Raw genomic sequence first — 21,511 nt, forward strand, 5'->3', positions numbered from 1 at the left:
CGAAGGAATCTATAGCTGGCAACGAAATACATGGGGTATTTTTGTGTTAGTGAGGCATACGTGTATTATTCAATCCTAGCTAGGACTGAAGAAATTAAAAAGATAGCTAGTACTAAAGGACTCTAGTCAAAGAATGAGCACTCAAGGCAATGAAGGTAGGCTTTAGTACTTCCAGCTAGGCACGCAGCCAGTGGGGAGGGGAGTGAGCCTCCCCTCCCCACTGGCTGCGGTGAGGTGAAAAAAGGGAGTAAAAACTACAGCCGAAATAAATAGAATGCCAATTTTTGTAAGTTAGGTAACGCCGTGATAAACTCATAGATCTGCAATAATGAAATAAGTATTTGTCAAATAACAGGGTGATACTCAAATAATATTATATAACATAGCCAAGGTGTACAATTTTTGAGATATAATTCTAATCTTTGTAAAATGACACTAAGAAATAACAATGATAATATATCAACATTTTGAAATATCATGTAATCAATTACCACCGTGCCTCCAAAACATTATGTTGACAATAATCCCAAACATGCAAGGTTGTTATAATAGACCAATATCATATCAATTAAGTTGTATAAAATATGACATTAATTCGTACGATATTTTTTTCTAGTTGGTAATCTGAAGAATGTTTTTATTTTCTAAAGGTGTTGATATTATTCTTTCATTCTGGAAGAGAGAACATCAAAGTATATAGTAATCACTAGTGCAATATACTCATGAATGACGGAAAGTAACTCACAAGTTAGTTCTTGTTGGATCCGCAGTAGAATTGTGGATCGACGTCGGCGTAATTCCTATTTATGTCCTTGCTAGGTAGAATCTGTGTTTATTTTGATGCTCCCTGCAAATCTAGTAAAACGGCATGACAGCTAAGCTGCTCTTCACCCAAACTTTCCTCAAATTGTCAGGATAACAATGTCATTTTTTGATTTATTTTATTTTTACATACCTGAAAATTTGAAGGATGTTTTAGAAGAGAGCAACTAAACTGTCATGACTAAAAAATGAGCATCGCCCATACCCCCCCCAACGTTTTATAAGATAAGCTAAAATCACCTATCAGAAGAAATAAATAAACATACATAGTCCAAAGTTACTCTTAAATTTTACCAATTTCCCCCTAAAACCGACACTAATCGGGTTGCATAACTCATAATAACTAATAATAATTATTGTAGCAAATTAAATTACAACCAAAAATTGATCACGTGGTAAAAGTTGTGGTCTTGGAATAATATATCTTTGAATCTTTGGGAACAGTAAAATAGGGGCAAAAAATAAAGCCGTTCAAATATTTTTTCATTTGATTGTTTAATGGTTCAGGCGCTCAAAATTGCTCTCATTTTCCATTGAATAAGTCATAACTCATAACATAACTAGCAGAGGGTGCCCACCAAGGTGTCTATATACAAAGGTGAGGCAACAATCTAAGGCCGTCTGGTTGGTGTTAGCTGACCCAGCTGACGTAGTGACGTCACTGTTGCGGCAGTTCAGATAGTTTCATTAAAGTGAAGTGCACTATTTTGGATATGTTAAGCAAAAATAGTATCATCTCGAGGTGTGTTTGTGCCATGCCTTCTGTCCCAACCCACGGGATGCCCAATATTTTCCATTTCCTTATAAAAATTTGATGCTCCAGCGTCTTTGGATCTCAGTCTGCAGGAGAAAAGATCCAATATTAAGAATGCATATATATGTGATAGGCATTTTGTTCGGAATCTCCAGGCTGAGCTTCTTTACTTAAAGTCCAGTGTGCGGAAGCAAATGGGCCTTTGTTTTGGTAGCACAAATGCAAAAAATTGCAAAAAGAACTTTTTTTGACGAAAAGGGAATTGTGTCGGTACAAAAAAACAAGTGAAAGTTACTAAATTCAAAGAAGTATAAACCAAATTTAATAAGACCACCCTAGAAAAGAGCCACTCCAAAATCCAAGTACGAAGAATTATAGAGGATGTAACCACTGCCCTCATCTTACGAAGCATTAGTTCTCAAGCCTGTGAATATTTACCTTCCAGGAAACTTTTTCCATTGACTAGTCGCCAGACTCAATAAATCTTTTTACAAGATTTTAAGTGTGAACATGGCTTCCTCGAAGATAGCATCAAAATTCTCTCTGAAAAAATTGGTATTTCAGAAGAATATTAAGAGCGTATGGCGGTTCTTTGTTTCGATGAGATGGAAGTTAGAAGGACGTTTAAAATTTTCTCTAAACTTAAGCAAATATTTGGACCTTGGAAAAAAATGCAGTTTGCAATGATACATGCATGGAAGCAACCAATATATGTTAAATTTGACACACATATGAAAAATAAATTGTTGTTCTCCATCATTGAAAGGCTTTAGCAATCTGTAATTTTAATCAAAGCCAATGCTTTTGATTTATGTAACAAATCATTAATCTCCCAGTTACAGCTCTCTCCGGACAGCTTTTCATTTGAAAATCCTGCGGATAAAAAACGCCAAATGTATACCTTCCCTGACTGTCTTCATTTGCTCAAATTATTTCAAAATCATTTATTAGATCATGGATACGTTTTCAATGATTTGGATGGTCATTCTGCAAATTTGACTAAAGAGTACTTCCAAGACCTTCTTGAACAAGATTGGGGTGAGTTGAAGATAACCTTCAAAGTGACTGAAGTATCCATCTTGAATGTAATGGAAATGTAAGACAACGAATTAGAACGGCGGCGCAGTTTTTATCTAGTAACACAATGTCCAAAGCATTTTTATTCATCTATGGGCACAAGAAAGAATCTCAGTCTAGAATCATTCAAATAGTTAATGATTGGTTTGACTGTATGAATGCTGGTAGATCATACAATAACAAAAAAACTTTCTTGTGGGTTTGGTATACATATAAAAGAAGAAATGCATACTTTGAACGAAATTGAGCGGTTACTTTTGTCCATGAAAGGGATGGGGAAAAATTTTCTGCTTCCATTTCAAAAGGGAATTTCAACAAAGTTCAACAAAATCATTATTTCAAAGTATCAAGGATAATGGAATGAAATTCATTTTAACCACTCATCTAAATCATGATTGTCTGGAGAATGTATTCTCACGGATTTGTGCCATAATGATACTCATGATACAAGAATCATGGCGAGATAGTTACTAAATCAATAGCGAGTCACTTCTTTTCGTCAAATATACAAGGAAATGATCATGGTGAAGATGTAATTGAATCATGGGAAACTTTAGAAGATTCTGGACTTCTTGAAGCCGAAAAAGTAATTACAGCAGATACAGAAGAATTATTTCAAGTTTCCAATGATTATTCAGATCAGGGTCTAGCTTATATTGCAGGATTTTTGGTAAAAAAATTTAAAGAACCTTATTCCAAATCTAGGGTAAAAGACATGTAACTTCGAATTTTATGAAGAAACGTCTAGCCCTTGGATTAAATTGGTCTCTAAGGGAGGCCCTTGTTTGAGTTTTTAAAATTTTGTCATTGCCTAAAAAAACATTTCAATGCTTTTCATTTTAACCATGAAGACGCAATTGATAAAAACACAAACGTATTTGAAAGGATGTATAATCATCTAATAGAATTATATCCTAGCTGGCTTAATGAAGTCATCATATCCCTTCTGGAAACAAGAATTACAGTAAATACCCTTAATAAAAGCTCAAACTGAAGAACGCAAGTGCTAATCTTAGAAAACATAGACAAATTGGTCAATTTACAAATTAATATTTATTATTCATGTATGTATGTAATAAAATATGTATGCTATAATTTTTACTTATTGCTATTCATTTATTCTCCACTCTTATATTATATAATAAAATGACAAATTAGATAATATACATAAAGCATATTAATATAAGCTTACATACAGATAGTTCATTATTATTAATATGCAAATTAATCTTAGTCTTTTTCAGTAATTAGTTCTGAAATTGACGTTACTATTCTACTATGTATCAAGCAAGGATATCGTCAAGTTTCATAACAATCGAAATAAGTATTGGAAAGGATTATTTACTTTTATAGATATTAATAACAATATAAGTCAAATATTTTTGCTTTTTATACTTTTTGGCATGGTCCTAAGAATACCATTTTGTACTATAAATGAATTGTAATTATATTTATTTACTTAATTTGTGTTGCCTTACAATGATTTAAGTCTGGATTTTAAAATTATTATTTTACAATTATATAGGACAGAGTGCTATGTGCCTCAACAGTGACGTCATTAAATTTCCTGTTTCTCTTGATTATGAAAAAAACACAAACGTAGAATTTCCTTACTGTCTCACCTTTATAGTTTCTATATAGTCACCATGCACCGCGTTGCAGGGCTGAATACAGCAGAATAGAAACAAATAATGAAGGTAAAAGAAAAGAGGCAGAGAGGGGAAGGTGGAAAGAGACAGAGGGAGAAAATGGGATAGGCAGAAAAGGAGAGATATGCAGAAAGAATGAAGGAAAGGAGAAAAAACATGCTGAAAGCCCCAAAAAAATATCGTTTTTAATACGATGTGATGGCTGAGGAGTACTTCAGTTTCTAGAGCGCTCACTAGCAAAACACTAGTGATCCCCGTACGCTAAATACAAAAGCCTGCGATAGTTAATTCATTTTGACACACCAGTGTTTATATTTTATTCAAATTTTAATTAGACTGAAAATACAAGAGAGCAATAACAAACACATACAGAAAAAGTGCTAAATATTTGATGCTACGTGCACAAGCCTACAATATTTCACTAATATATTTATGATATACATCAGGGAGCACTATATACATTGCACCCAGTGGCTTTTTTGATACGCACATACATATAGACAAACGTTGCTTTAGTAATACAGATATAGATATGTAAGTCTGCTTACATATTCGAAGGAACAGGAAATCACGGATTAGATTGCTATATTAATAAAGAAGTGAAAATGTGCGTTTTTTTAAGCGCATGACGATGCCATTGAACAGTTAATTTTATGAAAGTTGTCATTTGTACGTACAAGTTAAGATTTAAGCTTCTACCAGTTGATAGTGTAATCCAGTATCCAGGCACGCATTTTACTTCTCTAAATATAAAAATAAATTTTGATTCCACACTTTACGGAGCTTTGAAAACTAAAAAAGTAGGGAAGATATCCTATTCCGGTAAATTTTTGTAATAAAGTAATTTTTTGAAATGACATCATGATCTATGTATTTTAAAAATAAAAATAATTCCCCTGATTCAACATTTAACTCAAGTCCTAGTATCTAAAGAAAGAAGCAGGTATAGACAACTATATATTTATATAGGTACCTGTGGTCCTTGCACAATAATAAAGATGGAGTAATATTCAGCCTGTATATATTTAATTTACAATGTCAAATATATTAATGTATATTATTTTAAATCATGAGAATAATAGTAGGGATTGATAAGGAAATAATATAATAAAGAAATTATAACTACCTTAGATACGAATTATCTAAATGAAAAGAGATAAATAAGATATTGATTTCTTTGATAACTACAAATAAGCAGGATCCTTGCACTCTAAGTAATTATTTATTCTTTCTATTAATTCGAGGCTACATTATTGTAGTTCTTGCATTGATCGTATGTAACTACAAAATACATATGTTATGACTTATGTTATGCTATATGTAGGGTATTCAAGTTCTTGTGAAGTGTATAATATTGTGTTGAGTAGACTATTACAAGGAAAGAGAAGGGGAGGAATAAAAAGGCCTAACATATATTATGTACATTCGGAACTTTTGCGCACTTGTCACCTTGTCACTCATCCGAATTCAAGTACATAGATACAGCGTATTGTGTCGTGAAGGAGTAAGTAGTCAATGTAAAATAGACAGGTATGTAATAGCAACTTATGTAATACACCTATATGATTATAATCATATAGGTGAAGAAGAGTGTCATCATTTTTACCCAAAACAACCACAAATCCAGGAATAAAACAAAGTGTTAGAGCATGACGCCGGAATATGCTGGAAAATATCAACGTGTATCCGAGGAAAATTTCGAATCCACACTTAATGAGCTTGGACTTAATTTCTTTTTGCGAAAAGCGGCTCTTTTCTCATCCCCCATTATGGAAATATCAGGGAAAGAGGACAAATGGACCATTGCCAATTCCACTCTAATCAAATCTATCAAAATGGATTTTGTTTTTGGAGTACCATTCGAAGAAGTATCCCCGGATGGGCGGAGATGTAAAACAGTAGTACGTAGAGAGGGACTCACGCGATGGATTACGGAGCAGAAAGCTCTTGAGGAAGGGAAAAAGGATGTGGTTGTGATAAGAGACTTTAGCGAGGATGGAAAGATCATAAATGTAATGATGACGGTTGGAGATGTGACGTCAAGGCAAAAGTTTAAAAAGATATCTTGAAATTCATCTTGTTTTTCAAATATACCATGTTAAATATCACTACCACTAGAAACAAGGAGGTTTTTTATCAATCTATCCAAAGATTTAAATAACAACCATGATTTTTTAGTCAATACCAGTGAAACATTCGAAGAAAAATAACAAAATTTGTCACGACATGTCTTTAAAATTATTGTCATCACGTGATAAAAGTATATTAAACTATTATTGTCAATTTAATACACATTAAGAGTATTTATTGTTCTATTGTCATCTAATTATACATTTACATTTTGATATGTTGGAAGTTGAATCTGTCCTTTTTAATTTAAATATAAATTGAATGTATCAATTGTCATTTTATTTGGATTCTTTAGTACAATTCATATAAGATAATTAACTATTTCATGCAAATTTATATACAAGTTGTAATTTTTTCAATAACATCTTTTTAATTATCAATTATAACGAATTAGTTCTATCATTTCATTTTTATCTATTCAAATTATTTATACTATACCTTGTATTTACGAATAACAATGGGCATTCGAACTTTATAATGTACCATAAATCCCCGTAAGTAATAAGTAATTTTCAATAACACGTCAAAAATTACACTATCATTATAACTCATATATATTTCGTATATAATAAACCTATCTATAACTTATTACTCATCTATTTTTTAAATTGTAACTTGTACAACACATATATTTTATTAAATATGTTCTTATAGAAAGATTGAAGGTTATTTTCTTAAGCTTATAAATAAATCAATTAATATTCTTGTCCAACCTACTGGATTCTTGATATGACCTACTTTAGTATATATATATTTGTATTATAATTAATATATTAATGACAATGTACTTGATGAGGGTTTATTCATATAATTAAATTGTTTCCATGAACATATAAAATACTGGCAAATATATATAATTATTTGAAATATATATGTTCATAGCTGTATTAAGCGATTAGACAAAATAATCTGAAAAAGCTGGTGGCCTCTTAAACTAGGTTTCTTATTTTGTAACAATTCATAATTGTTGCACTGGATCACGAATACTTGCTTCATTTATTCTTACATATTAAGCCAAGAAGTGTGGCCCATTAAGAAGCGGAAGGCTTTTGTTAGAAAAATTTCATAAACCAATGCATTAATGCTAGGTATAGAGCGTTTTGACTTCTTGTCAGCATTGTTGATGCTGGCTATTTTGGGGGCCTAAACAACAAAGTTTTATTACAATGAAAACCATTTTTTTCATTAATATTAAGGAGAATAGTGAGCTTTTGGCTGTCAAAATGGGACCAACAAATAAAAGAACAGACGCTTTACTGTTTATTAAATTATATCTCTCTATTGCCTAGTTTTATTATACCCTTAAATGTATCAAAAGTATTTTATTACATCGTTACATAATCTTATTTCCATATTGTAGATAAAAATTAATGATAAGAAATGAAAATAATAAGATATTTAACTGTCCTACTTTTCTTGATCAAAAAAAAAAGTGCAAATCTAACCATTGGTATGGATTTTTAGTACATATTACTTTGATTTAGTTCAAAGATTAATGTTTATCATTTGTATCAAATAGAATTCAATACATGACGTAAGGGAAAAAGCTCAATATAATTTATCGGAACCTCAAAACATGCTCAAAATATATATGTTTCGACTTGATTTCTGAGCCAATGAAACAAGTTAATCAATGGTGATAAAACATATTTACTTTTTGAATTTTGTCCCATTGTATTATTGCATTCTAATATTATATACAATGTATGGATTTCCCATTGTGTTTAGAAATAGGCAATAGCATAAAGGTAGTGTGATTCCACAAAAACTATCTTGAACAAAATCAGCAAAAATAGAAATTTCCAATTTATTTATCCTTTATAAATGCATACATTCCAAAGATTCAAAGATACTTTTTGATTAATAATAGGCTGTTTATTCAAATTTCTGGGATAATTTGAGGTACTCAAAAATCTGAACTATAGTTTAAAATCTTCATTTTATTTATGAAACTTAATTTGGATCCGATATGGTTCCTTTCAAATAGAATCCATCAACGTTATTCTTTTATTGTGAAAAAGAATTTTTTTTCTACTTTAATTGCAATTAGTATGTCTTTGAATGATGAATAAAAAAAACCTTGCTTTTAAAAATTGAAGATAATTCGTGGAAGAGTACAAATATAATCCAAGCTCAACATTGATAAAAATCATTCTAGCTTGTTTTGTGCTGGCAATCCATATATATATATATATATTATCTACAACATAGTTTGCATCTTAAAAATGATTAATTAATACTATTTTTAGCAGAAATCATCAAATTTGTTTTTCACTATAATAAATTATTTAAAAAATAGAAAAACTGGGTTAAAGAATTAAATGTGAATAATATATTTTCAGTCAGTTACATATTAATCATCCACGCGTATAAAAGATTAAAAATAATAACACAAACACACATACTAGTATATTATTTGATTATATGTAGTAGTATAAATATATATTCAACCTATTAATTGAAGCATGCATTCATAGAGTCTAATATTTCATTTCACCTACACATAATTATTGCTCAAGCTTATACTATTATGGATATAACATTTCATAAATAAGGAACATTTAGTTTAAGGTATCACGAAACCTTTCTTTTATTTTTTTTAAATACTCCTTACTTGAAGATAACAATTGAACAGGCTTGGAGATAGGGCAGAAAATGTGCCACTCAATCATTCTTGCCGTTCATTTTTAAGCACATGAACAGAAAAAAAAATGAGCGATTAATGAGAAAATCTTTAAATGGCTTTCTTATTGTTTTTTACCCAGGATCAAAACTAAACCAAGTGGCGCAATGACGACCATCTGATCCATTTTAGTCCTAATTTAGTTGGCTACGAGATGACTTTTTTCCGCTAGGGTACGCTGAGGGTATTACTCCATAAATAACTACGCAACCTCCATGAATACACCATTTTGCGAAGGAAGAAAAAATTACCTACATACGTTACTTCTAACCTTTATTGAATTTCACAACCTCTTTTCTGAAAAGAAGAAGAAAAATGGGCTAAAATTGGTAGTTGGCCAATTCTTCCAAACTATGGAATTATTATTCAATGGTAGATAGGAATGATTCTCAGCTTAACGATAATTAATTATAACTCGACCAATCCATGTTCAGAAAATTCATTAAGGGTAAAGAGGGATAAATGTAGACAGTTGACAAAATAATAACGCGTAAATCATGAGGAAAATTATAAAATAACAGATGAACGGAAAAAGCGTGAACGGGACCAAGCCTGCATGATAAAAAAGCTGAATTATTGTATTGTTTGCTTGAGCCAGTTGTGATAGCTGTATAACAAACGTGATGCTCATTAAAATACACATATTTTTTATGAAAGTATCCGACTTAATTAACTAATCAATTTTTACTTTTTAGGTATATGATATTATAATGATGACCTTGGAACTAATAGCTACGTCAGATATTTTATAACAAATTAAAATGGCAAGGTTAGAAAATTCAATAATTTGATGAATAAAGACTTTGATATTGAATAGAAATAAACATGATATGATCATATATAGAAGCCTTATTTTCAAAAGGATCCAATCCCATTTTTATAATATCTTTAACATGTTTAGAACTAAGGTAATAATCTTTATTTAAGTAATAAAATGGGTGCTTTTTCTCTAGAGGGGGGTGCAAAGCTCCAAAAAAAATATTTTAAGAAAGCGTCAATTTTATTTTTTTGTATAGCAGAAAGTCTTAATTTTAATTTAAAATAAAGACTTCCTTCCAAAAATGTATATATCGTTCATTCCTATATTTCAAGGATATAGCTCCTTTTTGAATTAATATGATTAATTCAAAAAAATAATAATATTAATTATGGTTTTGTTTTCTCTTTCTCATAAGACTCCATTTCGAGGGCTTCACCTTCGACTCGAGGGTCGTCGGAGTTCTCCGTTAATCATTTTTGTTTTATCTTAGAATATATAATATCCTTAGTTTTTTATATCCTCCAGAAAATAGGGCCTCCTTATCGAACAAATTCATCCGAAGGTATATTTATATTAAGTAGATTGAATGGACTAATACTCTGCGCATATTATTTATAAATTATATTGTTGAATGTAGTAGCTGTGAAAAGAAATTGATTAAACGAGTTTTTGACATCCGTTCTGTTCCATGAAGTTCGTTTTTCTGAGAGTAGAGTGAGAAAATCTCAAACTTCAAAGCAGGTAAATGGAGTGTTCTCCTACCGGTAAATACCAAAGTAGAGGTAAAAAGTTTTTTTCTTCTTCATCTATCTATGTAATAGTAGAGGGACTGGAAGAGGGAGAAGAAGAAGAAGAAGAGGAGGAATCGTCGTTGTCGGCCCCTTCACCGTGGTTTGCAGTACCCAACAAGAATGAAATAGTCTTTTTATAGTTAAAAATTCCAACTTATGTACATTAGTTAGTATTTAATTCAAAGTGTGAACTGAGAGTCTCCTCTTTCTGTGTCTCGTCACTTGGTTGGGGAACTCCGTCCATTTACTTCCATTCGCGCATCTTTAGGTAAGAATCTCTGGCTCACTTAACTAAAAATCCCTTGAGATCCCTCTCAACTAAAAGGCTCTTCTTTACACATCCATATTTAATAATATATTGGACTGAAGGTGGTAGTCCACCCTCTCTCAAGAGCCCTTTTTAACTCATCTAGTACTGATACATACGCACAAAAGGCAAGTCACTCCAGTGACTCTGTCTCTTACTGTTCAGCTGCCTCTTTCAACTTCCCCCTTCTTCATCTCATTGAGGTCGGATTTTAAATTTGAAGAGCCAATAATTAGGCATAAAAAGCTGCTTAGTTAGCTAGCAACAACATATTTATATTTTGTTCGCGATACGTCATTTACTAATTACATAATTATATTATATAAATAGATTGATGTATTAATATGTGAATGCTTCTTTTATTATGCAAAAGTTGCTTTAACAACTTAGATTTAATCGTATATATGAAGTTAGAGGAGGAGTCCGATCCCTCTTCTGAGTACTTTACTAAGAACTTGGTCATTGTTGTTATTTTTTATAACCATATGAGTTACAATATTTAAGGTCTGACTTGATGACGAAGGGACTCTTGGGAAGAGGTCTTTGTGCAATATTAATAAAGTCTACTACCTATGCTTCAAAGTTATCTTTTCCTTTATTTAAAAAAATCAAAAAACAACTCATTATTGACTCAATTAGGATGATAATATGTTAATGCTTTTTAGGATCTTTTTCATGAAATTTTAAGGAAACATGGATAGATTGATTTCTTCTAAAACGTTAGTTACGAAGGGAGCCATTCATTAATATGCATAATTAAATTATGAATCTTCTTTATAAGAATTTGTTTGTTGAAATTTTATGCTCCATATTTTACTAAATCAGGATGTATATCTGTTCAACTATTTGGGATAGACCAGAGGAAAATAAGTAATCCTCTCCCTTTTAATAATTGATTCCTTAATTTTATTAATGTTGAAAAATTAAAGACTACGTGGGTGCTTAATTCATCTCAGTCATTAAAAAAAAATATGTTGGAAGGCTTTGACAAAATCCACCCTTCCTTATATAATATTTAATTATAAGTATTATTATATCCGATATTGCATATACTAAGAACCCCTTAAATAAACTAAATGTAACATGCATATCACTAAACGAATCTACAAAATCTTCCTTTGTTGATTAAGAGGGGACACGGTATTACCTCACTAACACAAAAATATACACTATTAGCTGTCGATTTTTCCGCTTCTTTGTTTCCTAATTAGTGTTCTATACGTTGATTTGTTGAATTAGAATCAGCTTTTGTTAAGCTGTGAACAGTTCTAAAAATAATTGAATTGTAGAGATGGGCATTTCGGAGAGGGCGAGGAAAAGGCAAGAGCAAGGCTTATGGTACTACTGATTTAAAACGTTTGTTAACATCAACTGCCTGATGTATGATTTTGGAGGGAGAAAGTGCATTCATTTAAAATAGCATTAGTGCAGGGAATATATTCTAAAATTATATTTAAACATACTCGTATATTATGCATTATTACAAGATTACATCAAAACTATGTGGGAATTCCTCATTCAGAGGAAAGTTTTAACATTATGTTGATCTATTAATGAGTGAATTTAAAAAAAAAGTCAACACCAATCGTTTTTTCTTTTCTAATCATAAAACTGTTATTTTTATCACGTTTTGTCCATCTTTATGAATTCATCCAGAATTGTGCTACTACCAACTGATTTTGGAGCTTTTGTCTGTTTCTTTTCGTATGAAAGATTCCTTCTTACAAAAAAGGTAAATATGTGTGGAGTATCGGAGTGTGTGAGAGATGGAACTTTAAATAATACATTTTAATTGTGAATCATCGTGTGAATCTCTTTTGAATTCCCCCCTCATGTGACAATTTATTATTGTTTCATTTTTTCAAAAGTAAAGTTTCTACTTTCAAACTTTTATAGAATAATTCTTGGCACTTATACTTTTTTCAGAAATAAAAAAAAAAGATCCTTCAAAATCTCACGAGTAAGTAATTGGCGTCTTTTAATATGAAGAGATCGTCACTGACTTGCATGTAATATATATATAACATAGTCATTGAAGGAGTCAATAATTTGTTATATTCCGGAGTCAAACTCTTTCATAATTGTATCCTTTATTGCAATATATATGTATATGTATGACTTATGAAGATTTTTCCTTCTTTTTGTACAAGCTTGAAAAAGGATTCACCACCATTTGATCAACTCATTAACAATTGCTTCCTCCTCAATTACGAGTGGCCTCTTTTTACACAATTCCTCTTCTATTTTATTTCCTTTGAAGCAATTATATAAAGTTTGTCATTTGTTAATAATTGATGGGACACAATGACGCGACCTTATAATGTCAAACTGTTTACATATATTTATTTACAAGATTCTAGATACATAACATAATAATAAAATATAAGCGTGCGCAATATTTATGCTTGGACATATCCCTTTCTTCTATTCATGAAACTTCTTTGTTTAATACTACCTTTATTTTAATTAATGCATTGCATTTAAATTTTCAAACGGACTCATTACGTTATAGTATATACTATGATTAGGACCAGTTGAGTTAGCTCCTAGTTTTGATAGAGAGGAAGGCCTCCTTTTACGTAGTAAGAAGCAGGGGATTACCTGTATTTTAAGGAATTCCCAGAATGAGTTCTTTTTTTTACCCTTAAAGAATATAATACCTTAAGTATTGATAAATCCACATAGAAGCTTTTGTAATCAACATATTCTCAGAGGAACTGAGTAGTAATAATTAGTAGATATAATTAAGTTGATTTTTTTTCATAAATTATAGTTATTCTTTTGGTCGGTTAACTCTTCGTTCGTTCCTGCCCACAATAGGTGTTTTTGAGCGTACGTTGAATTTTATTTTAGAGGGACTACTAACTGATCCACAAACTCTTGCTTGTGCTTGATATTCTGTTTCAGTCAGTTTCATTACTTTTGTTCCTTAGTACTCTGTCTGTATATAAAGTACATAGTTTAATTATTGTTATTTTATTTTATGGGATAGTCTCTGTACTGCTAGCCTGCTACATAATATTTTGCACATAGTGAATTTGAGAACTCGGAGTTACGAGAGAGCTGAGTATTACTAGTTCAGAGTTAATGTGTGAGTTTTGGCTTGTATGTTTTAAAAGTGATCAATAGAAATATTATATTTTCATAGCATATATTGTATATATTTTCAAAAAAAAAAAAGTGACTTGTTTGTTGTTCGACTTCTCCTTCAGAAGATTTCTACAAATTCATTGCGATTAACACTACAGGTGAAGTTGAATCGTATTGCATAACTTCTTGTTTGTGTTCATACTTCTATACCTACATATAATATTTTAAACTTTAATGGGAAATTCCACTAGTAGACATAAATACAATTGATTTGTTATTGTTGAAGCTTCTCGTCAATATTTTTCAATTTTATGTGCTTCGTATATGATTATTATTATATAGGCTAATCAATTCATCATGATTTAATATATGAACAAATAAAATGATTTCTTTTAGAAAAACACATATTGAAATGTTATAGTTAGTACATTACTAATTTGAGTACCTCAATATACGAGGATATTTTAAGGTACGAACTGGATTCTGTGCACAAATTTGCATCAACATCCGAAGGTTGTTGATAGATAATAGCTGTTGGATAGTTGGCAACAGGACGTGAGAGTTGCTGCTTCAAGTACCATTCTTTTGAATGTTATTGCTTTTGGGATACATAGCTCTGACTTATATTCTCCGTCCAGAAACGAATTAAACTCTTATATCAAGATATTACTGTACATTTGTTCATACAATTTATGTACAAAGTATTCATGTAGTATAGTACATATATAGCATTCATATCCTTTATGTATGTATACGTATTGTTAAAGAAGACCGTTATGCGGGATTCCATGAAATGCCACATTGCTAGAAAATCATAGCTATCATGACACATTACTTTATTCGATATAGTACTTTGAGTTTGGTTGATACTTATATATGTATATGTAGTCTTGTTGTGACACACAAGATACACCATGCAAATGATCTTACATAGTAATATATTTTGTGTAGCATTGAACTCCTACCTTATAAAAAAGCAATTCATGGATTTCATGATAATTTTGATTAAACATAAATATTTCAAATGAATTTTGTGTGTGTGTTTCTAGGTGAAATGTTTCACGATTTTTCATATATATTTCTCTCCTTCTCTCTCCCATAAGAGTATTATTTCATCCCCATATATACATACATTGATATCAGCTGTAAAACATTCCAAGGATTTGTATCCTTCACATAAAGATGTTTCAAGGAACGAACGCTTAAATTACTGCTTAGTGTATATTTGTTGAAGTGCATCTTCTCCACTCCTTAACTCTTATAAGAACTAAGGAAAGAAGAGAGATTGTATGTATTGTACTGGTCCTACTAATAATTATTATTGTGAACATCTCAAGGTTAGGACATTGCTCTTGGTTTTGCTTTTTTTTGTGGTGAAAACATGAGTAGAAAACCTTTGTTTTACAATAAGAGTAATCATTACTAAGTACGGTTTTTTTTTTTTGCAAAAGGAGGAATAGCCATGGACGGACCATGTTATGGTATTTGAGGAATGAAAAAACTTGTTTTTTATCTAATGTTTGTAAACTAAAGAGAGAGATTATTGCATTTCTTGGAATGTGTGTGGGTAGTTTAGCATCTCTCTCTATGTACAAATAGTTATTTACTGTTAGATATTCTTTATTATGAGTTGTGACTAATTTTCCCTTCATGGAAAACAATTTATAGTTGTACATCGATGGTATACTATTTCTTTGATGAGATAAGAAACAGTATCCTTGAAGTATCCGTCTCCTTTTTGTTTTTTATCAGAAATGATGCTCCAAATAACTATCCTTACAACAATAATACATAATCAACAAGGCCCTTCGTTTATCTATCTACAGTTTTCACTTTTAATTTCATTCGTGGCTGGACGACCACCGTTGAGGAAGGAGGGGAGTTAAAGACGCGTTTGTTCCTTTTACTTTTTTATTTTTTTTGGGTGAAAATTCTTGGTTCTTTTATGACCAGAGTGAAAGTGACTGTAGCAGGTAAAGAAAGAGAGACTAGGATACTACAGAGACTATAATATGGCGTAGAGAGAAACGAACTTTATTTCATTTATACAATTAATTCCTTTATCGAATCCATATCTTATTGACTTCGGATAACTGTTCTCATTACATAAATGACGAGAAAGTACATTCTATGGTATTACATGCATTTCTTTTTGTGCGTCATGGAAGTTTTAGGGGATCCCTCTTCTAACTTGGTGAAAGTTTTTCCAGATTAGAAAATTCCTTCAGTCATTAATATCCTGACAGTTTTTCCTTTCACATAGTAGGAATATTTGCAGTACACAAAAGAAAAAGATTCCTCCGGACTTTTTGATAATATTATCCATTTCTTTATTCGTCCTAATACTCAATATGTGTTATAAAGTACATACATCCTTTTCTCCTTTGTACTTAGTCGAGGTATAACAATGTTGTGCGCATGAATTCAAAATCTTATGCCTGCATTTCCGTATCAACTACTCGCTCCTTTTCAACCTTGAATTGTGCATTTTTTAAAGAAATTACTTATACTTCCTTGGTATCATGGATATATGTAGACATTTGGTACAGGTTCCACTTGCATAGGTCTTTTTTCAAAGTTTAACAAAGTAAACTTGATTTTGGATCAAAATTATGAAAAAGAGAGATTAATAGGTTTTGTTAATTTAAATATGGGCTTTATAAAGTAAACATATTATCACCGAGGTATTCTCCAGCACAAAAATATACTTAAACTCAATATTTTCTTGTCTGCTTCTTTCAACTAATCAGTGTTCTGAACTTTGATTGGTCGAATTAGAAATAGCTCTTGTTAAGCTGTGAGCAGTTCTCAACAATTATTCAATAATAATAAAGCATATTCACTCACGTCATAAATAGAATAATAAATTAAGTAGATGCTATTTTAGGGGCTCAAAGTTTATATTTTTACCACATAAAACTTCCAATAAAGGGCTTTAAGAATTAAAAAGAGACTTAACATCTGCATTTAATACTACTTGATACTAATGATAAAGACTGATATTTGAATTAAGTCAAATTAATATGTACTAAAAATCCCTTAAAATGACTAAATTCATAGAATTAATTTTTTTGTGGATCGATTAGAGACGAGAAAGTAGGATAATTAGAGAAAAATATCTTATTCTTTCCATTTTAATAGTTCATTTTTATCTACAATATGGAAATAAGATTGTATAACGATGTATTAACATATTTTTAATACGTATTAAGGTCAGATATATAATAAAACTAGACATTTGAGGGATTTATTTTTTTTAATCAGTAAGGCTAAGCCATTTTATTTGTTTGTTCCGTTTTGATATTCCTTAGTTGGGAAGAATTGAATAATTACTACGTACTATTTAATTAACTATTTAGTTTCGTGTTTTTATTTTGTTCCTATTTTTTGAAGGAAAGGTTGAGAGAGAAGTCAATTAAGATTGCTGCTAAGTGATATAAAAGATTACATGATCCCTAGCAAATCCGTCCTTGAGCCCCTTTATTATGTATTTTTACCTACAGAATACGTAGTATTATTTATATTTAACTACCAGCCCTACTACCTTGTTACCTTATTGTATCATCCATTGTTTGTAATCGTGAATAAAACAATTATAGTTTCACCTGTCGCTGGCTGACATCATTTTTCAAATAAAGATCAAATTACTTTTATAATTAGTGGTGAGACATGATATTTCTAAATTATTTTGTGTACAAGTTGTAACTTGTATAACCAGAGTGTACAAGTTAAAATTTACAAGTCTTATTATCCTTTATTCAATTACTTCATCAGTATTTCAATTAACAACTATTAACGTTGATTATGTCATTTCATTTTGATCTATTAAAGTTACGCATTTACCATGCATTTACGAGAAATATATATGTAGGTATTTAAACTTTATAACGTGCCAATGTATACAAAGAAATAAAAAATTGCATCATACACCATCCATAGACATTAAATCATTGCATTATCATCATCTCTAGTAGTACATCAAATTCTTCATCTAATTTTTGAGTTGCAACTATTACAATGTACAATTTGTTTATACAAGCTACTACTTTTACATGGCAATATTATCTGTTGAGCTTTCCAAAACATTTTTCTTTGCAATTGTATGACTAACACTAAGACGAGTGATTTTAAAAGTCAAAAATAGAATATACAATATAGAAATAGGCTATAGCACGTTAAAAAAAGACTACACCAATACATAGACAACAGTTTTAAGAAGTTATATTTTTATTACGTGTGTAAGTACTACTAATCTTTAAGATATCAAGGATTTCTTGTGTTTTAGTGAAATGAAGGTAATTTCCGGAAGGGTTTGGTTTTTCATTTAGGCCTTTGTTTATATTTTTTATGCTCTCTGTGTGTAGCATAGTGTTCTTTCGTCGTCTTTAGAAATTAAATATATATTTTGCTCGAGTTTGCTCATTAATAAATTAATTTATTTATTTCTAGATTTGTGTTATTTATAGAACCACGGGGAGTCTCATTTGTGCTATTAAACAATGAGGAATTCTAGTATCTTGAAATGGGCTCAGAACAATAAGACCAACAAACTCTTAAGCAATGGAAAGAGCAAAGATGATAAAGGAGGTAAGGCGTTTAATTTAGCATTCAACATTCAAGTTCTGAAATGATGATGTATTGACCGATGATTTTAGGAAATCAAAATTGGATTCACAGTCCAGAAACACTTTTGAAAGGCCATGTAGTATATCTAGTCAAGGTAGGTAATCAATCATTGATCCTATTCTTCCTTTCATCCATCTTAATACATCATTTCTTATTCTGCACCATAGTTTTTAGGGAATACAGAGGTTGACAAACCAAAAGGAATAGAAGTCGTGAAGCAAGGGATCCAAAAACTCAAGTTTAATCAACAATTAAAAAAGTCAGAAGGCAATTCTAAGACTCCCAAGGTAGAGTTGTCCATCTCTGTTGATGGTGTTGCAATTCAAGATCCCAAGTCAAAGGAAATCCTTCATCAGTATGCCCTACATAAAATTTCCTACTGTGCTGATGACAAAGCTGAAAAGAGGTTCTTCAGTTTCATTGCGAAAGAGGGTGATTCAGAGAAACATTGCTGCTATGTCTTTGTTAGTGATAAATTGGCGGAAGAAATCACGTTAACAATTGGTCAAGCCTTTGAATTAGCATATAAAAAATTCTTGGATACGAGTGGAAAGGATTTGGAAATTAAGAAACAATTGCTCGTTCTTCAAAAAAGGATAGGTATTTTAGAAAATGAAAACTCCGAATTAAAAAAGCGATTGAAGGACATCGCCGATATAAAAGGTCAAGCAGATATTCAGCAATATTTGAAGACGAATGGAGTAAGTTTGTACCACTCATATATTATTATATATTTTTTCCCCATTCAATATATGTATCCCTTTTGCTATTAATACAGTTAACTTAGTTAATGTCTGCTATTTAATTTGATTATACTTTGGCTATAAATGGTAAAAAAATTTCCATAGATAAACCAACCGTGTCAAAAATGTCTTTCTTTTTTCTAATTTGTTCATCCATGAAAAAGGATATGGTTTCGTTTGAAAAAATACACCTTAAAGATTACGTTACATATATGGAACTATTTTTATTTTTTACTTTTTCATTGCTAACTATAATTATGTTATGTTTCCTTCTAGTTAAAGGATCTTTGTTCAGTTCGTGAAATCCCGGAAGACTCGTCTTTAGCAAATACTTCAACAACATCAGGAATGAATTCCATGACAGAAGAAGGATCCTCCGCCATGGACGGAGATGCTTCTTCCTCGGATAATGATGAACAATTGATTTGTCTCGATGGAAATAAATTAGAAGGTCTTTCTCTTGATGATTTGAACGACGATGACTTCAATCCCAGAGAAGGAGATGGTGGGTGTAATATACAGGAATCAGATGATTTTGATTTTAATCCAAGAGCAACTGAAGCGTCTTCTCCACAACAACAGCAGCAAACTACAGTCATACCCAAACCTTTACCTGCCCTACCACCTCGGACTGGGCCTGCTCAACCCTCTCCGACATCCAACCTCAACAATATTGGGATTTTTAACAATAATCACCACAACAACAACAATAATGGAGGCCTTTTCAACAACAATAATAATAACCCTTTTACCACTGTGGCCTCTCCGCCGGTCAGCAATAACAATACAATTGATCCCTTTGGAATGACTGCTTTTTCGCAATCGTCTTCTTCTTCTAACACAACACTTCTTAACAATAAAAAGACATTCGATAATTTTGAATCTGGATTAACCTTGGGAAATTTTTCATTAGATGAATTGGATCCTTTGAAAAAGTAGTAATCTGTGTGGTACAAAGGAAAAGGGTCTGTGAATAAATAACTGGGGCTTTTTTTTTATCATTTCAAGAGCTAAAGTTATTTTTTTTTTTTTAAATTACAATTTTTAATATGAAGTCCCTTTTTTAAGTGAGAAAAAAAAATACAATTGAATATGAACTCTCAATATGAACCAATATGAATCTGACAATTTTTTCGATAAAAATCAATAGGTGAATAATGAATTTCTCTAAACACATATATATTATACTTATAAATATTTATGGTGAAAATCGACAAAAAGTAACACATATCCACATTTCCTCTTATGGATGTATTATTAATATTAATTAAAAAATATAATGAAACAGTCTTTATCAACTAACACTCACTTGGTGTAAGAATTTCAATAAAAGAACTGTCTCGCCTTATGTTTCCTTTATGAAACATCACCTCTTCCAAGATTCAGACAGTGTTGATGTAACCTGCTGCTTTAATCGTATCTTTTTTCTTTCGTAGTCGTCGAAGCTAAAATGTATCTTAAATCTATGTAAAATCATATATTTTATCATTATTATTCTGTTATGAAAAAGAAGCGAATTAAAAATTTTTTATTAATATTTTAAAAAATATGTTATATGTTATTTTCAATGGCATTAATTGTGTTTTCACTTTGAATTCCATTTGGCTTGTTACAAAAATTATTATTATTATTTTTTTTGGGGGGGTTGGCTTTTTTGAGAAAATGTATATTTTGTTAGAAGATCGAGACAAATAACTTTTTATATAAATAAGATAAAAATTATTAATTTCAAAAAGAATATAGTTAACAAATTTGACTACAAGAATTTAGTCAACAGGTGATATGGATGTAACATCTACGTGTAGTTACAGGCCTGTCCCTAGGATTTTCTTTGGGGAGTCTAAAAGCTTTAAATATTTATGTTGAAATTTTTATTTTTATTATAGAAAATACTCATTTTTGAATAAAAGATATTTCACTTATTCCGAGTTATTAAATATCAAGGTGGCCTTAACTATTGCGGGTCCCTATGCGAAAACGAATTGTATTGCACAGATTGCGAATCCTTATCTGGATAATAAATTAGGCAAAGGCCGATTTTAGGGTGGCAGGGCAAATATATTCTTAGGTTTCTTACAA

General features: G+C 30.8%; 2 protein-coding genes and 2 long non-coding RNA genes across 11 annotated transcripts; 2 read left to right on the top strand and 2 right to left on the bottom strand.

Moving 5' to 3' along the window:
• Nucleotides 1–394: 394 nt before the first annotated feature.
• Nucleotides 395–5,594, bottom strand: LOC121119863 (uncharacterized). Of its 2 annotated transcripts, none has more exons than XR_005864866.2 (3): nucleotides 5,429–5,594; nucleotides 746–955; nucleotides 395–672 (listed from the first exon to the last, which is right to left on the bottom strand). It is a non-coding gene; the product is annotated as an uncharacterized lncRNA (long non-coding RNA). The 2 variants fall into 2 exon arrangements; XR_011780659.1 differs by having other exon boundaries at nucleotides 746–1,662; nucleotides 5,429–5,564.
• Nucleotides 5,595–5,668: 74 nt separating this feature from the next.
• On the top strand, nucleotides 5,669–7,020 carry LOC121119862 (fatty acid-binding protein). 2 transcript variants are annotated; one of them, XM_040714677.2, is made up of 2 exons: nucleotides 5,669–5,806; nucleotides 5,883–7,020. In XM_040714677.2, the coding sequence occupies exon 2, from the start codon at nucleotides 5,952–5,954 to the stop codon at nucleotides 6,369–6,371; it is 420 nt and encodes a 139-aa protein (XP_040570611.1). In that variant the 5' UTR covers nucleotides 5,669–5,806; nucleotides 5,883–5,951; the 3' UTR covers nucleotides 6,372–7,020. The 2 variants fall into 2 exon arrangements, with proteins under 2 accessions (XP_040570611.1, XP_040570609.1); XM_040714675.2 differs by having other exon boundaries at nucleotides 5,695–5,832.
• Nucleotides 7,021–8,744: 1,724 nt separating this feature from the next.
• On the bottom strand, nucleotides 8,745–10,774 carry LOC121119239 (uncharacterized). The gene is made up of 2 exons (XR_005864715.2): nucleotides 10,638–10,774; nucleotides 8,745–9,412 (listed from the first exon to the last, which is right to left on the bottom strand). It is a non-coding gene; the product is annotated as an uncharacterized lncRNA (long non-coding RNA).
• LOC121119236 (uncharacterized) lies at nucleotides 10,587–20,979 on the top strand. 6 transcript variants are annotated; one of them, XM_040713856.2, is made up of 5 exons: nucleotides 10,587–10,934; nucleotides 18,513–18,650; nucleotides 18,719–18,783; nucleotides 18,857–19,390; nucleotides 19,709–20,979. In XM_040713856.2, exons 2-5 carry the CDS (start codon nucleotides 18,563–18,565, stop codon nucleotides 20,369–20,371), a joined length of 1,350 nt encoding a protein of 449 aa, XP_040569790.1. In that variant the 5' UTR covers nucleotides 10,587–10,934; nucleotides 18,513–18,562; the 3' UTR covers nucleotides 20,372–20,979. The 6 variants fall into 6 exon arrangements, with proteins under 6 accessions (XP_040569790.1, XP_071745370.1, XP_040569791.1 ...); XM_071889269.1 differs by lacking the exon at nucleotides 10,587–10,934 and adding an exon at nucleotides 13,655–13,805; XM_040713857.2 differs by lacking the exon at nucleotides 10,587–10,934 and adding an exon at nucleotides 13,693–14,221.
• Nucleotides 20,980–21,511: the final 532 nt, after the last annotated feature.

Source organism: Lepeophtheirus salmonis, chromosome 6 (genome assembly GCF_016086655.4).
Source record: "Lepeophtheirus salmonis chromosome 6, UVic_Lsal_1.4, whole genome shotgun sequence".
In the NCBI taxonomy this organism is placed as follows: domain Eukaryota; kingdom Metazoa; phylum Arthropoda; class Copepoda; order Siphonostomatoida; family Caligidae; genus Lepeophtheirus; species Lepeophtheirus salmonis.

Excerpts from the sequence above, each read along its gene's own strand:
- LOC121119862 (XM_040714677.2), top strand. The coding sequence starts at position 5,952 with ATGACGCCGGAATATGCTGGAAAATATCAACGTGTATCCGAGGAAAAT.
- LOC121119236 (XM_040713856.2), top strand. The coding sequence starts at position 18,563 with ATGAGGAATTCTAGTATCTTGAAATGGGCTCAGAACAATAAGACCAAC. Across the intron at positions 18,651-18,718 it reads GAGCAAAGATGATAAAGGAG|GAAATCAAAATTGGATTCAC; the intron begins GTAAGGCGTTTA and ends CGATGATTTTAG. Across the intron at positions 18,784-18,856 it reads ATGTAGTATATCTAGTCAAG|TTTTTAGGGAATACAGAGGT; the intron begins GTAGGTAATCAA and ends TCTGCACCATAG.